The sequence below is a fragment of the Falco rusticolus genome, chromosome Z, assembly GCF_015220075.1.
Source record: "Falco rusticolus isolate bFalRus1 chromosome Z, bFalRus1.pri, whole genome shotgun sequence".
Taxonomy (NCBI): domain Eukaryota; kingdom Metazoa; phylum Chordata; class Aves; order Falconiformes; family Falconidae; genus Falco; species Falco rusticolus.
In genome coordinates, this window is record NC_051210.1 from 7,699,165 (window position 1) to 7,712,464 (window position 13,300).

Here is a 13,300-nt window from a genome sequence, read left to right on the forward strand (position 1 = left end):
CTTGCGCCCCCCAGATTGTGACACCTTTTGATAAAATCCCGACTTTTTAAATCAGAAAAAGAAGGTCTCTCCCAGCCTAGTAACACCTCAAGCCTCATACACCACTGCTTTAAAGCTGCTACTAGAGACACGGGGGAAAGCAGCACATGAATTTTTGCAGAGAGAGGGTTCAGAGTAGATAAAGTATGCTGGTAATTATTCTTTCACAGCATACTACTTGCAGAACTTCACATTAACAGCTAGGTTAATTACTTATACTCCCAGAGCTTATTTTGGAGTGGGCTCCGGATCCATCCCTTGCAGTGCTCGCACACCTGCTCCCATGGCTGGTGGGTCAGGAAGCTGGCCAGAAGGGCTGCACAGGCCATTTTACTGGACCACTTCCCAGCCAAATTGGCAAGTATGACTTCCCTCTTGATGGCAGCAGGGATTCAAACTTATCTGTGCTCCCAGCCACTCTTTTCTCGTACAGCTATTTTGGCTGACTCTCTTAGCTAAGATGGTTATTCATTCTAGCAAGGAAATCCTTTTGCCCCTATAGTTGAAATATTTGCCAGTATAGTTTAAACTATGAATAAGCTATAAGGAGAAAGGTTTTTCTAACAAGTGCAGTGTTAAAGAGACTTTTGTCTACACACGTAGCTTTGTTATAGATATGACTCTCCCAGCATCTGAGCACCCTTCAGCCAAACTGGATGCTGGACCAGGGCTGTAGTTTCACACCTGTGGGCAGGAGTACCTCCTCACAGATTTACCTATCCTTCTCTCATCCGTTCCTGGCCATCTCTACACAATCACCATGCAGCTGCATGGAAAACTGGATCAGTTAATGGATCTGAATTAAGCACAAAAGGCACAATCCATACCTTAGCATTTAAAAATGAGTCTTTAGCCATCTTTTAAAATCCAAATATTAAACCCAAAATCATTTGATTTATAGAGACCCCACAGCCTGTATCAAATTTTACCTTCAGCTTTAGTTCTGCAGTTTGCACTCCTGATTGCTCAACAGGACCTGTGGCCTTTAGGAAGCCACATTTCCTTGTATTTTCCTTCAATAGGCTTGAAATATTCTGTTTTATTAGAGTTTCAGAAAAGGGTCAAGAACCATCAGTAGTCTGTGGTATACAAAACCCTGCCCCACCAGAACTGCAGTCCTACCTCATACCTCGAAACCAACCACCTGAAGTCCATTTTAAAATATTAAATCTGTACCGCTCAGTTGATGACTTACAAGTTATTCCCACAGCTTTCACATTTAAGCTAAATGATGACAAAAGATAACAAAGCATACCTAAAGCATGACTCTCTTCAACTTTCAGCTACAGCTCTTAAGTAAATATAGACCAAAACATATCCAGCATTAAGCAGATCTTAAGAACATCTGTAGGATTTTTTTTAATAGGATTTTTTTTTTTAAAGAAGTGGTTAATCTACACTGCATTTATTTTCCTATATAAGACTACAAAATACTCACTCCTTGAGATCCTTGGAAACAAACTGAAGGTTGAGAAGAAGTACGGTCCTACAAAAGAAAGAAAATAAGTATAAGTAAAATGACAAACCTCCACACTTGTGCAGAAGTTTTTTGGCTGCAGAAAGAGAAGGTGATGTGCCCACAGCAAGTCGGAGGGCTCCTCCCAGTTGTACCATGGTGCAGACCCATCAGGTCAGGGCTCCTCGCAGCACCTGCGATTTCTTCTCTTCTAGGTGAGAAGCCCAAGAGCCTGTGTTTTATCCTGGCCAGCAAGGACACTGGGGGACCATGGGAGTCTGAGAAAATGCCACAGAGTGCACAGTATCTGCTGGCACTGAAAGGAAAAACAACCCCTTCTCTGCCCAAAGTATCACTGAAACATGGGAGTCCCAAGCAGTGTGCTTCCCCACCTGCCCCCTTGTCTCAGTTACGGATTGGGGTTGGCTTTGTTTCTGGAGACACAACTCAGGAACGAATTAAGTGATTAACACAGGCAACCAGCCTACTTGAAAGGTCTTGGTAACAACGGCTTTCCTCATTAGGACAATGCTCAGGCCTCCATCGCTTCCCACTCTCTCAGATGACTGCTCTCTGCCTGGCCCCCCATGCACGCACCAGTCCTGCCAGTGGAAACCAGGCTTCCCACCACGGCACCAGTGTGTGCTCCCCGCAGCGCCGACAGCCCTGCTGACCTCAGGAAGGCAGGGGATAACACCTCTCTTCTTCTTCTACACTCTTAAGCTAATTAACCTCAGCTACTAAGTGTCTTACTGGTGAAAAAGAGATTCAGTACAATCAAACTGGCCCTAAAAAACTTCAGATCTCACCCAAACAATCCTCACCTCTTCAGCTACTTACCTGCCATGGGAAGCATGGCTGAAAATAATGAAAGCCACCTGCACCCTCTCTCTATAATTGCACAGCACCAAGTGCAGCCTGTTCCTGACCTGCAAGGCTGGAAGTGACCTGCACTGCTGCTGTGCTGACACCACAGCCCATGAAGACATAAAAAGTAAAAATCAAGGAGCTTGCCAGTTGGAAACTACTTTTCTCTCTCACAAGCTGGCTCCTGGTCACATCTGCTCCTTGGCACAGCCCAAACAGCAACACCACCAGTGCCAGCAGGAGCTCACTGATAAGAATATCCCATTTTAGCAGCAATGCTGACTTTGCTCAGCTTTACTGAATCCTGAAATTATGCTGCTGGACACAAAAACGTAGGGCAGCTATGCTGACTAGCTCAATTTGCGCGGCTTTGTCCACAGAGTGTTACAGGGAGTTTGCCAACCCTCTGCAAACACTTACACTAAACAAGCTGCACCAAAAGATTAAATCCTAATGAATACAGACTTTATTCCAGCAAAAGAAGTGCTTATGGATTAACATTTAGGTGCTATTCAGGACTCAGCATCACTGGAAAGGTGAGCTAGATCCAGCCCCTGTTGTCCCCTCCCTCCAGCCACAGGTTCCTCCTCCTTGCCTTGCACTTGCCTCGCCCTTTTGCAGTAATACCTCTCACTCGTCCAGCAGAAAACTGCCCCCGCTGGGCTGCGCGACAAGTTGATGGCGCTCACACGGGTGCCAGCAAGCGCTGGAGCCTGCAGAGAGGGGGCAGCAGGAGCGCACAACGAAGTGGAGCCTCACCGGTGCTCCATGTCACCTGCGAGCATCACCCAATGCTGCAAAACCCCAGAGCGGGGCTCAGGCAGAAATAATACCACTGGAGAGCTGCAGTCCCCACACGAGTTGGCAGTGGGGTCTTCAAAAATCCCTATGCATGACTTGCAGTGATTGGAGGCTTACACGCTATCTCAAGCTATGCAGCAGCTGATAACACAGACAACCTTAAGCCCTGAAACGGCTTGCTGCAAATTTGTCTGCTCCGCAATACCTCCTGACTTAAAGCCAGGAAGTTTTAGAAGTGAGCAGAATTTGACCTGTCTGCTTAACTAGCACATACAAGTAAACTCCCTTTACAAATGCCATGGGTTACACGTGCAAAGTCTGGCACACAGTTACAAGTCCTAAACATTGTCTGAGGTTTTCCAGAACAAAGTTTAATGTTCCACACAGAAATGAACATATGAAGGCACTTCACAAAACACTGAGGCAGACAGGTGATGCAGCGGTTGCATAGGACCACACAACAGCCATCACCTTCTTACAGCAGCTCACAGAATTTGACACAAGCTGGTTTTTGACCTGGAGAAACTGTGCTGGTGTAACCAGCTGTCTCCCCTGCTTCAGTGTGAGAAAATGCCTTTTAAAAAAATAATCTGAATTTAGCAGGGCATCAGGCAGAAAGGTCTCACCTACCCGCTGGCAGGTAAGCAGAAAACAGCTCTCTTCCCTTGCATCCCTCACAAACCAGGACTGTACAGGGGACTCAAAACGTGGGGGCCCAAGAGCTTTACACAGCACCAAAGCGACCCTCTCCATCACTCAGCACCCTCCCAGATGGTGCCTGGCTCTCGACTAGCTTTTCTGGCTAGTGATGCACACCGAACAAACAAGTTCCAAGGACTGGAAACAGCAACTCCAGGATCTCTCAGCCTGTAATTGCAACTGCCCATTCCAAGTTTCATGTTATACAGAGCTTATTTTCCCCCTGCATGTTACTTTACCTAAGGTGAAAACCATATGCCACCTTTTTTGCCACTGATCCAGATTGGCAAGGTCTTTCTGGAGCTCCTCAGTATCACTTTCTGATCACCTGAAAAATCCAAGTATCACCTCCAAGCTGTGACATCTCAGTACCTTCTCCAAGCCACACCTGAAACTTTAGGTGAAACTGGCTCCAGAACTGACTCAACCGGGGAAATCAGAGGTGGGCTCACTTCCACCACTGCTAAGCCAGACCCCTTTCTGCACATCATTCCTCTCACCTAACATGTCAGCTGACACCTTTTCCCAATCCACTCTCACCAGTTTGGCCAGGTGAGCCCAACACTTCTGAAACACTGCGAACTTGAAAACCCTGTGATCCCACACCTGGGGCATAAACTCCAGAGTCCCACCCAGTTAGCCCAAGGAAGTGATCATGGAAAAAACTGTTAGCCCCCTTAACAGCTGGAGCAACATCCACATTGGAGGGCTAAGGAGTAGCAATAATCAGGTATCAACTCAGCTGAAAACCAAGTTACAAACAGCTCCAGGCACACTTCACTTAAGTAACTACTCTTTATTTGCCTCTGAAGATTTTATTTAAGATAACAAATGTTCTCCTACACAAGACTGGTTAAAAAAAAAAAACACATTACAAGAGGAGCTGCGACAGTCAGGTCTTGAATCTCAAATTGTGGAGGGCAAGAACTCAAGACCTAGCCAGCTTTCTTATCCAAATCCACTATTTTGCTTAATAGCCTTTGGGCAGGGACTGCATCTGCTCACAAGACTCAAGATCTGCACGCACACACCGCACACGGCAAATAACTTCAATATTTGTAAGGCATCACTCTTGCATATAAAGCTAACTATATACTGCTTTTCAGGCATGCTGACTCCGAGTGAGCAGAAGATGCCTTCATATCAGCACATTAGACACTGTGATGTATAATAAAACTTTTCATATGCTTCGATAATTTTTAAAGAGCTATGTATTACATAGGAGGAGGCGAGAACAAGGTACTGGTGCTCCCTGGCAATGCCATCCTAAGGATTTTCCTGCTCCCCTCCTCCTCTTTTCAGCCTCGGCGTTTACAGCCACCCTCTGAGCCCAAAAAAGTTATCTGTCAGTTTGGAGCACTGTTGTGTCAACGAGCGCAACTTAAGCTGAGGAACTCCTCACAAGCAGAAGAAAAAATAGGGAAGAAAGACTACCTGCACTGAAAAAGTCCACTGAATTACTACAGACAGTGTTATCACTGCCACAGAGGATCCCTCCTTACGTAAACACTGCAGCGAGCACATCGGTCACATCAGGCCTGCCAACAGCTGCAAGGACCAAGGAGCCAAAGCAGCCAGCAAGGCTGCACTTAATGAAGTTCAGATCACCAGCTCTGACCTCCAAATGCATAGTATATTGAAACAACCATGCTGTGGGGTGGCACAGTCATTCTGATACATGGATATGGATATGTAATGGGAATTTAGCCTGCTTTGGTGGCTCTTGATTAGTTTTGATTCATCTCCTTAGGTGGCTCCTAATCCTCCCAATTAGTTTTGAAGTTTTGTTTTGTTGGTGTGTTTTTTTGTTGTGTAGGTTTTTGGGGTTTTTTTTAATACACCATGTCTTCATACAATCTAGACAGTATTAAGTGAGCAGGAAAACCCAAAACACTGTAAAAAACTTAGCACACGGCTGTGCAACTTGGTTATTGTATAAACCCTAGAGACACAGCGCTCATCATTACACAGAGAGTGCTTCACAAATACCAGTGCATTTATCCTCTATTCACCATAAGCAGGCATTACGACAATCTAACAAGCAGTAAAAGAGAGACAGGATTATGATCTGTGGTACCTGCCAGTTTTGGGGGTCAACTGCGAAAAGTCAAAAGTTCTGATCTTCACTGAGACTCACTGGCACTTGATATTCTCACCTGTAGCTCCTGGTTCCCTCCACTTTACCCACAACCAGTGCGCAGCAGCAGCAGTTTGCATGAGGGATGCTGCCAAAGGGAGCACTCGATCGCCTGGTGCCAAAATCAGACTGCCAGCACCAGCAGCAGCACCAGGTGACCAGAAGCAGCGTGCAGAGGCAGACGGGAACGGGACTCCCTGGTGCACCTCATCAGTTCACCCCATCTCCTGGAGCCACAGCTCTGATGTTGCAGCCCTGGGGCTCAACAGGTGCAGCCTTGGGAGAGGGAAATTGCTTGGAGATGCTGGCTCCGAAGGCAGGATTGCCTCTCGTAGGGAAGCTGACAAATAGATTTACTTAGCTGTATTGGATAACAAAGTTGTACTCTTGTCACATGGCCATCAGCTGCTAAACAGCTCACGTGTCTGAAAAAGCAAGGTCAAGCTCCTTTCTCTACCCATTTCCTCCAGCACTTGTGTGTCTCTTCCGGACCCTCATTCAGCTTGCTAACCTAGAAGATGATGTTCCCCAAAAAATAGTTAAATGGGTATTTTGCTCCAGTGGAAAGAAGTGGAATAGGACTTTCCCCTTTCAGGAGTCAGGAAACCTCAAACCTGTCCAAGCCATCTCAAAATCCCACTCTGGACTTTCACAGCTCAGTTGTGTCTCTGCTGATCACCTGTGCAGGGTGCAGGTGAAGCACTATGATCAGGCCATCATACTTGCTATGACAGAATTTAGCTGCCCTAAGTTTTTCCTGCAGTCTGGTGTCTTGTTAGCCATGACCCCCTGACATCTGAAACAGGATACACATCTTAGTCACTTCATACCAGACCTCTGACTTGTCCAGGGCAGTCCTGTGCCCTAGAGGAGGTTGGAATTCCGCAGGAAGGTAATGCAGTTGACTGCTCACTCATTCTCTCTCCCAGTCTTCTCCATCACTCCCAGTTAACTCCAGTCTGCTCTTCTGTTTCCCTAGGGCTTATCTTCCCATCTTCTCCAGCCAAGTCTCACATCATGAACTTCCCAGCTGCCCATCATCAATCACCCCACCACAGGTGCCAAAGCCCATACTTGTATACCTTAATCAAAATTAATAGTGCCACAGACGATGCTCTGGGATCTTGAAGCATGCTGGTCACTATGGTTGAAGGAAATCTAGTCAAGAATGTCCTGTCACCTGAATGTGGTCAACCCCAGACCAAGATGATGGAGCACATAAAATGAGCAGGAGATCAGGGTTTGTTCTCACCTACACTAAGCTGCAGAGATCAGGTCTGCCAAAGAGATAAAATTTCTATCCTGTGTTTCTGAAGGTGGAGGTGAAGTTAGATGTTTTCAATGTAAGAATTTAATTGCCTCTCAAGTTTTAACTGACACACAAGCCAAGAAAATTCTTAGCAGAGTTAACAACAAGAAGCAAGCACTTAGTTTTTTATGCAGACTGTTTAAATTTGAGCCTTAAGTGATTAAGTATACAGACCCTGATTACATGCTCCCTAGGTTCTACAGGTTATGGGGTAAGCAGGTCATCAGAGGGTTATCCTGACACACACTTTTTGCGATATTACTTGTGTTACACAGATAAGATCACCCAGCACAGAACAGAGGCAGCAGTGGAGCTGTATGTTACCTTCCTTGCATTCCCTTCACTGCGTCCACCATTATCACTAATTGCTGATTTTAAGTCTTCATTGCAAATTTTTCAGTTGCACCATCAGAACTGAAATGGGTCTGCAAGGTAGCTGAACATTAAGGTAGTGAGAGGGAAGGTATCACCAGATACGGACCATCAATCCTGTCCTCCTCCGGCATCTGGCACCGCACAAACACGGTGAGCTAGCAGATCACACCCAGACCTACCTAAAATGGAGACAACAGAAAGAGACAATTTCTTCTCCTTCCTCCCCCTGATGCCAACGTTCTCGTCAACTATTAATAAAACAAACCAAAAAAGCATCTGCAATGAGGTGACTGAGGATCACATCCTGAATAGTTCTGCGGGAGGTTTTTCTGTCAGTGCAAAAGTTAGCAATGTGTGATTTGGTTGAAGAGTTTAAAAGACGACCCTTTCTAAACCCAGAAATTCCAGAAGCTAGAGTAAGAAAGCTCGAAGTTTTTATGTCCCATTATTCTTCCACTTGTCGCTGCTCAAATGGCACATTCAAACTCCAGCAGGGCGAGATTACGGAAAGCAGACCTGCAGGAAGAATCACAGCGTCATTGACCGTCAGGGAGATGAAGAAATAGTCAAATAGGGAAAAGAATTTTAGTTGTTTTCTTTTATCATAATGACCACCAATAGCTCTTTATTTAGTTTGCAATATCCTGATGATTAGGCATGTATTGCTCATTTTTCATGCAAAATTACATTAACTTGGAAATTTATCCTGGTTTGGAAAGAGAAAAACACAGGGCAATAATTAAGTTGTTTCATAAATCAGAAATAATTAAACCTCTTCCGAGACACATATACCTGCAAGTAAAGAAAATACTTTTACTACAGGCAGCACAATTTCTAACTCGTCAAGTGCTGAAAGGCGCAGAAGTGTTGGGACGTCAAACCGCAGCCTCGCGTGTGGCACCTGCTCTCCGCTGCCACCGGCGGAGCGCGAGGGATGCGCTCCGGTCCCGGGCGCGCCGGTCGCACCTGCACCCCGCTGCCGGCGGGAGAGCATCCCCTCCCGGGAGCACGGAGCTCGCCTGTCCTAGTGACTTCCAGGCTCTCTGCGCGGACGCCGGCACCACGAGCAAACGCCAAATCGCCCGAGTCACTTCCAAAGGACGGCACCTGGCGCACGCGGCTCCAAGGCGGGGCAGCCCAACGGGCACCCGTCCCCGCCGTGGGGATGCTGCACCCGCCGGGACAGCCCCGCGGCGCGGGGACGCGGGCTCGGGTCCGTCAGGTATAACGACAAAGCAGCTGATGCTCGCCGGGCGGCACGCCAAAGGGCTGCGGAAAGTTTACCAAGTGTCACGCAGCGCGGAGAAGGTGCGACGACCTCCAACTTCCACCGGGCGCTCCGCACCCGTTCCCCGCCGGCGGCGGCTGCGCCCCGGGGCGCCCACGGAGCACGACGCGCGGGGATCGGTCCCCACGGCACCTGCCCGCCGCCACCGCCGGCGGGAGGCAGGAGCGCCGGGATGCGCACCGAGCACGGGCGGCGTAACGACGCGAACCCGCGGGGCTCGACAGCCGCCGCGCTCACCTTGCCACCCGGGCAGCTCTCCAGCGCTCGCTGGGCCGTCTCGGTCAGCTTGACGTGCGGCACCTTGACATTCGGTCTCCCCGTCCCGCAGGACACGCCGTGCCTCGCCCCGTCCCTCAGTCCCGCCATCTTACACGCCCCTCAACTGCCGCCGCCGCCGGCCGCTCCGGCCACTCGCGCGCTACAGCCATGCCCGCGCAGCCGCGCCGCGCCCATTGGCCGGGCCGGGCGGAGCCCCCCGCTGAGGGGCGGGGCGGGGCGGGGCCGCGGGGCCGGCGCGCGCTGCGCGCCAGTCTCGGTAAACGGCCGTTGGGCCGGGCCGCGCCGGGCCGTCGTCTTAGCGCAGAGAGCGGGGTGAGGGCCCGGCGGGCCGCGTCCCGCCGAGGCTGCGCCTCCCGCCGGGCCTGAGGGGGAGCACGGGGAGCGCCGCCGCGCCCTGTGCCGGGAGGAGCCGGCCTCGGGCGGGGAAAGTGAGGCGGCGCAGGTGCGGACACCGGGAGGCACGGTGCCCTGCGCGCTCCGGACGCGTCACCGTGCCCCGGGCGGTGCTGGTCCCGCAGGCCGGTTGGCCGGTTCACCTGCCGCACCGCCACCGCTAAGTAGTGTTTTTTTAAAAAACAAAAAAGGAGGGCGCTGGCCGTTGGAGCTGCGGAAGCAGCGGTGCAGCGCGAACCAGGGCTCACCGGGTGCTGCCGCAGACAGCTGCCCGCCTTCGCTGCCTCACCGGTGGCGGAGCAGCTGCAACGCCGGGCGCGGCCGCGGCGCGCTGCCCCTGGCACGGCTGGCCCGGCGCCGGGCGCTCAGCCCGCAAGGGTGCTGCGGGGCCGCGGCTGTGCGGGAACTGTCCGAGGAGCCCCCGGGCCTTCCGGCACCCCACGGCTCCCTAAAAAGAGGCGAGCCGACAGCATCCAGGGGCTCCCGTGTGCTCCGCGCTGACGTGCAAGGGTGATCAGTTTTGCGCTGGCCAAAATTACAGGCTGATAGTTCTGCTGACTGCAGGTTGCCATTTAAGTTACTTACATGCGTGCGAAATACTTTATAGGCAGCTTAAAATCGTTGTGCTTTCATTTTCCCCATACCCAATCTTACTCCTGGCTCCACAATTCATCTCAGTCAGCCAGCACACAAAAAACCCCCGTGACCCAAAACCTTGTCCATTCTTTACAGAGTGAAGGTTTAAAAGCAAACTAGTTAAAATGCATTGACTGTTATCTTCCAAAGCACATTCTTAATGTCACAAATTAAAATCTTGTCTTTACCTTCAAGAGCATGTCCGTATCTGCCCTGATCTGGTCTTCTGACTGCCATGCTGAGATTGTAATTTGCTGTTTTGGTTTTCTTCTCCACCAATATTGTTCTTTTCTTCCACTAGTAGTTGCTCTTTGTTCTGTACTGCCCTGGACCAAAACAACTTTCTGATATATGTATATACACATATATATATACACACACACCCCTATATGCATGTATATGTATATATACACACATATATACATGCATATACAAATAGATATACACACACATACCCTCATAGAAACCCCTTTCTTCAGGTCATTTCTTACCTGTTTGGCTTCACCTTTTTATGGTTGTTATTTCCTGGCCAAACTAAGTAAACAAAATGCGTAATAATAAGAGAACTAAATGGTAATCTCTTGACCATATAATGCATAATTCTATCTATATTGTATCATTTCGTGTTTAGGGAAGGCTTAATTAAGTCCTATAACTGTAATAGGTGTGTCTATGCAGTGTTCTGTTGCAATCAAGGTTGCCTGTATAAGTTTCTTTGCAAGACTGGTTCTCTGGAATGTGAATCTTTCTTAACACAACTACTTTATTATATAAATAATAACATCTCAGGGACCAATAGGGTATGGAGAGTAGACATCAGTGATTTCTTCAAAATGTCCTGAAGTTCTCACCAGGTCATAATATGTACAGCAAAGTCGTAACACAGAGTCTGTACAAAAACAAAGTAGAAGGCAAAATGTTTGTGTGAGCACCTTGAAGAGAGCTCATGGTATTAGTGAGGCAGTACCTTCATTCTCATCCTCCTCTGAGCTTGCAGTTCCTGTAATATGTTCTGCCATTGCTCAGCCCTTTAGAGAGTTTTCTGCTTTTTGCTTTCCTTCTGTTTGGTTGGTTGGGTTTTTTTTGTTTGGGGTGTGTGTGTGAGGTGTATAATAATTTTCTCTGTATTTCTAGATACCAGGTGAATTAAAAACTGAGAATAGAACTGTCTGCTTCAGCTCCTGACTTTGAGACTTTCCCATCCATTTCCCCTACATTAAGCTCCCAAACATCACTGCAGGAAGAAGGCAGCAGATCTTCTTCCCCCTGCCAACAGCCCCAGGAAAAGCAGAGAGAACCTCAGCTGTAAGACACACAGCCAGGAGCTTTAGTAAAGCAAGCCAAAGCTTTACAGTGGAAAAAATAAACACCTTTCAGCAACTGCAGAAACAAAGCTTAATTTATGCTCATTTTGCCTGCTTGCAGATTTTCTTTCTGCTGTTAGTTTTCATGTGTTACAATATGGAGAATGTAAATAATCTTTGGTAGGAAATGAAACATTTCTGGTTATTCAGTTAATTTAGGATCTAGTCCAGCTCCTGTTATCAGGATCGAAGTAACAAGGATACAATACGAGACTCGCAAAAAAATAATGGACAGCTTACCAGGTTGGTAATGGTGCCGCAGCTCACTCCTTGGTTTCACAAAATGAGTTCACAGGCCCTGCTCCTGAAAACAGCCCCCAGAAGAAAACCCTGCGTGCATTCCACAGGAGTCAGAAGCCTTGCATTCCCCACACTGCAGTATTTTTTGCTCTTTAGGGCTTGCCTGTGTAGGGAAGAACCTGTGGTCTTGCCAATGTATGGAGTTGAACCTTTTTAATTAAAGGTGTGATTGCATGCTGAGCTACTTAAACCAGTGCAGCTTTGTAAGTGGACACCTTTGGGCTAATGAGAGAGGCTTCTTTCACAGTAAATCGTTTTAAGCTTATCTTGCAGAAGTGAATTAAGAAATGTTGACACAACCTGCTTTGGTGGCAAGTAACAAGTGATATAATTTCTTCCACCAGCGCAGGTAGATATGGAAGAAGGCTTTTTTTCTTTCTCTTCCTTGTTTTGAATGCAAATTCCATGCATGGATGAGCTTTAACATTTGTGCAGTTTCTAGATCTTCTGATGATTAGATTTTTTTTCATACAGATTCTGCAATTGTCAAGGTGAGAAATATAATTTCATCTTAAAATGCTGAAACTATTGCTTCTTCCTGACAGCGGCTTTCTATAGGCAGAGGCTAGTACATGTATGTGAAGTTTGGGAGGTATTTTTGTTACTGTTTGAACTGGAGAGTGTGTGAAGGAGAGGAGCTGACTATACTGGTAGTTGTGTATGCTGTTTCCTCTTCCATAGTCTGCCGTAGAAGAGCTGCTTGGAGAAAGGAGCTGTAAAATAAGAAGCTTGGTAGCTGGGCAACAGTGTTATTCATCCCTTGCCTAGTGAGGTGTGACAGAGCAGCCTATGTGCCGAAAGGAGTCAGGGTTGCATATGGAAAAAAACTGATGTGATTCAGAGGTGCACCATTATGCTTATAGAAAACACAACAACCAAAGGGAAGTGACAGATAAAAGCAGACCATTTTCTTTCCTTCTACTGCTTTGCCTACATTTCATTCCATACTGAAATGAGCACAAATGCTTTGCGGTTTCTTAGTGCTGTAGTGCAGTTACATGCATGCACACATGCACAAAATTGGAGAACACTCATTACCAATGTTTTTAAGGTATATGGTGCGTTAGCTTGCACGCTACTGTGACACATGGTTTAGCTGACCAGTAGTAGGAATTGGGCTGTTGCTCCTGTGATGCTGTTGCTGAAAATCAGCAGTGCTTTGCTCTCTGTTCAGGAAGGGAGGAAGGAGATAGCGATGCTTTGGAAACCCTTCCATTTCTGACAAGGGTTCCTCCGGACCCCTGTGCGGATGAGCAGACGGTGGCTCAGCACACCTGAAGTGCCACTGTGGAGCACTAGGCAGGGCAGGCTGCTTGGAGCCTGAGGAAGGCAACTAACTGCAAAGGACTTTCACAAC

The 13,300-nt window shown here is 48.0% G+C and overlaps 1 protein-coding gene across 1 annotated transcript in view; it reads right to left on the reverse strand.

Annotated features, from left to right (window-relative positions):
• Positions 1–9,337, reverse strand: part of ELL2 (elongation factor for RNA polymerase II 2) — a 37,145-nt gene extending 27,808 nt beyond the window's left edge. The window contains exons 1-2 of the mRNA XM_037373742.1: positions 9,209–9,337; positions 1,478–1,525 (exon numbers count right to left, since the gene is read on the reverse strand). Of these exons, the coding sequence (XP_037229639.1) occupies positions 1,478–1,525; positions 9,209–9,337 (177 nt within the window). The remainder of the gene's footprint in view (positions 1–1,477; positions 1,526–9,208) is intronic.
• Between the last annotated feature and the right edge of the window lie 3,963 nt (positions 9,338–13,300).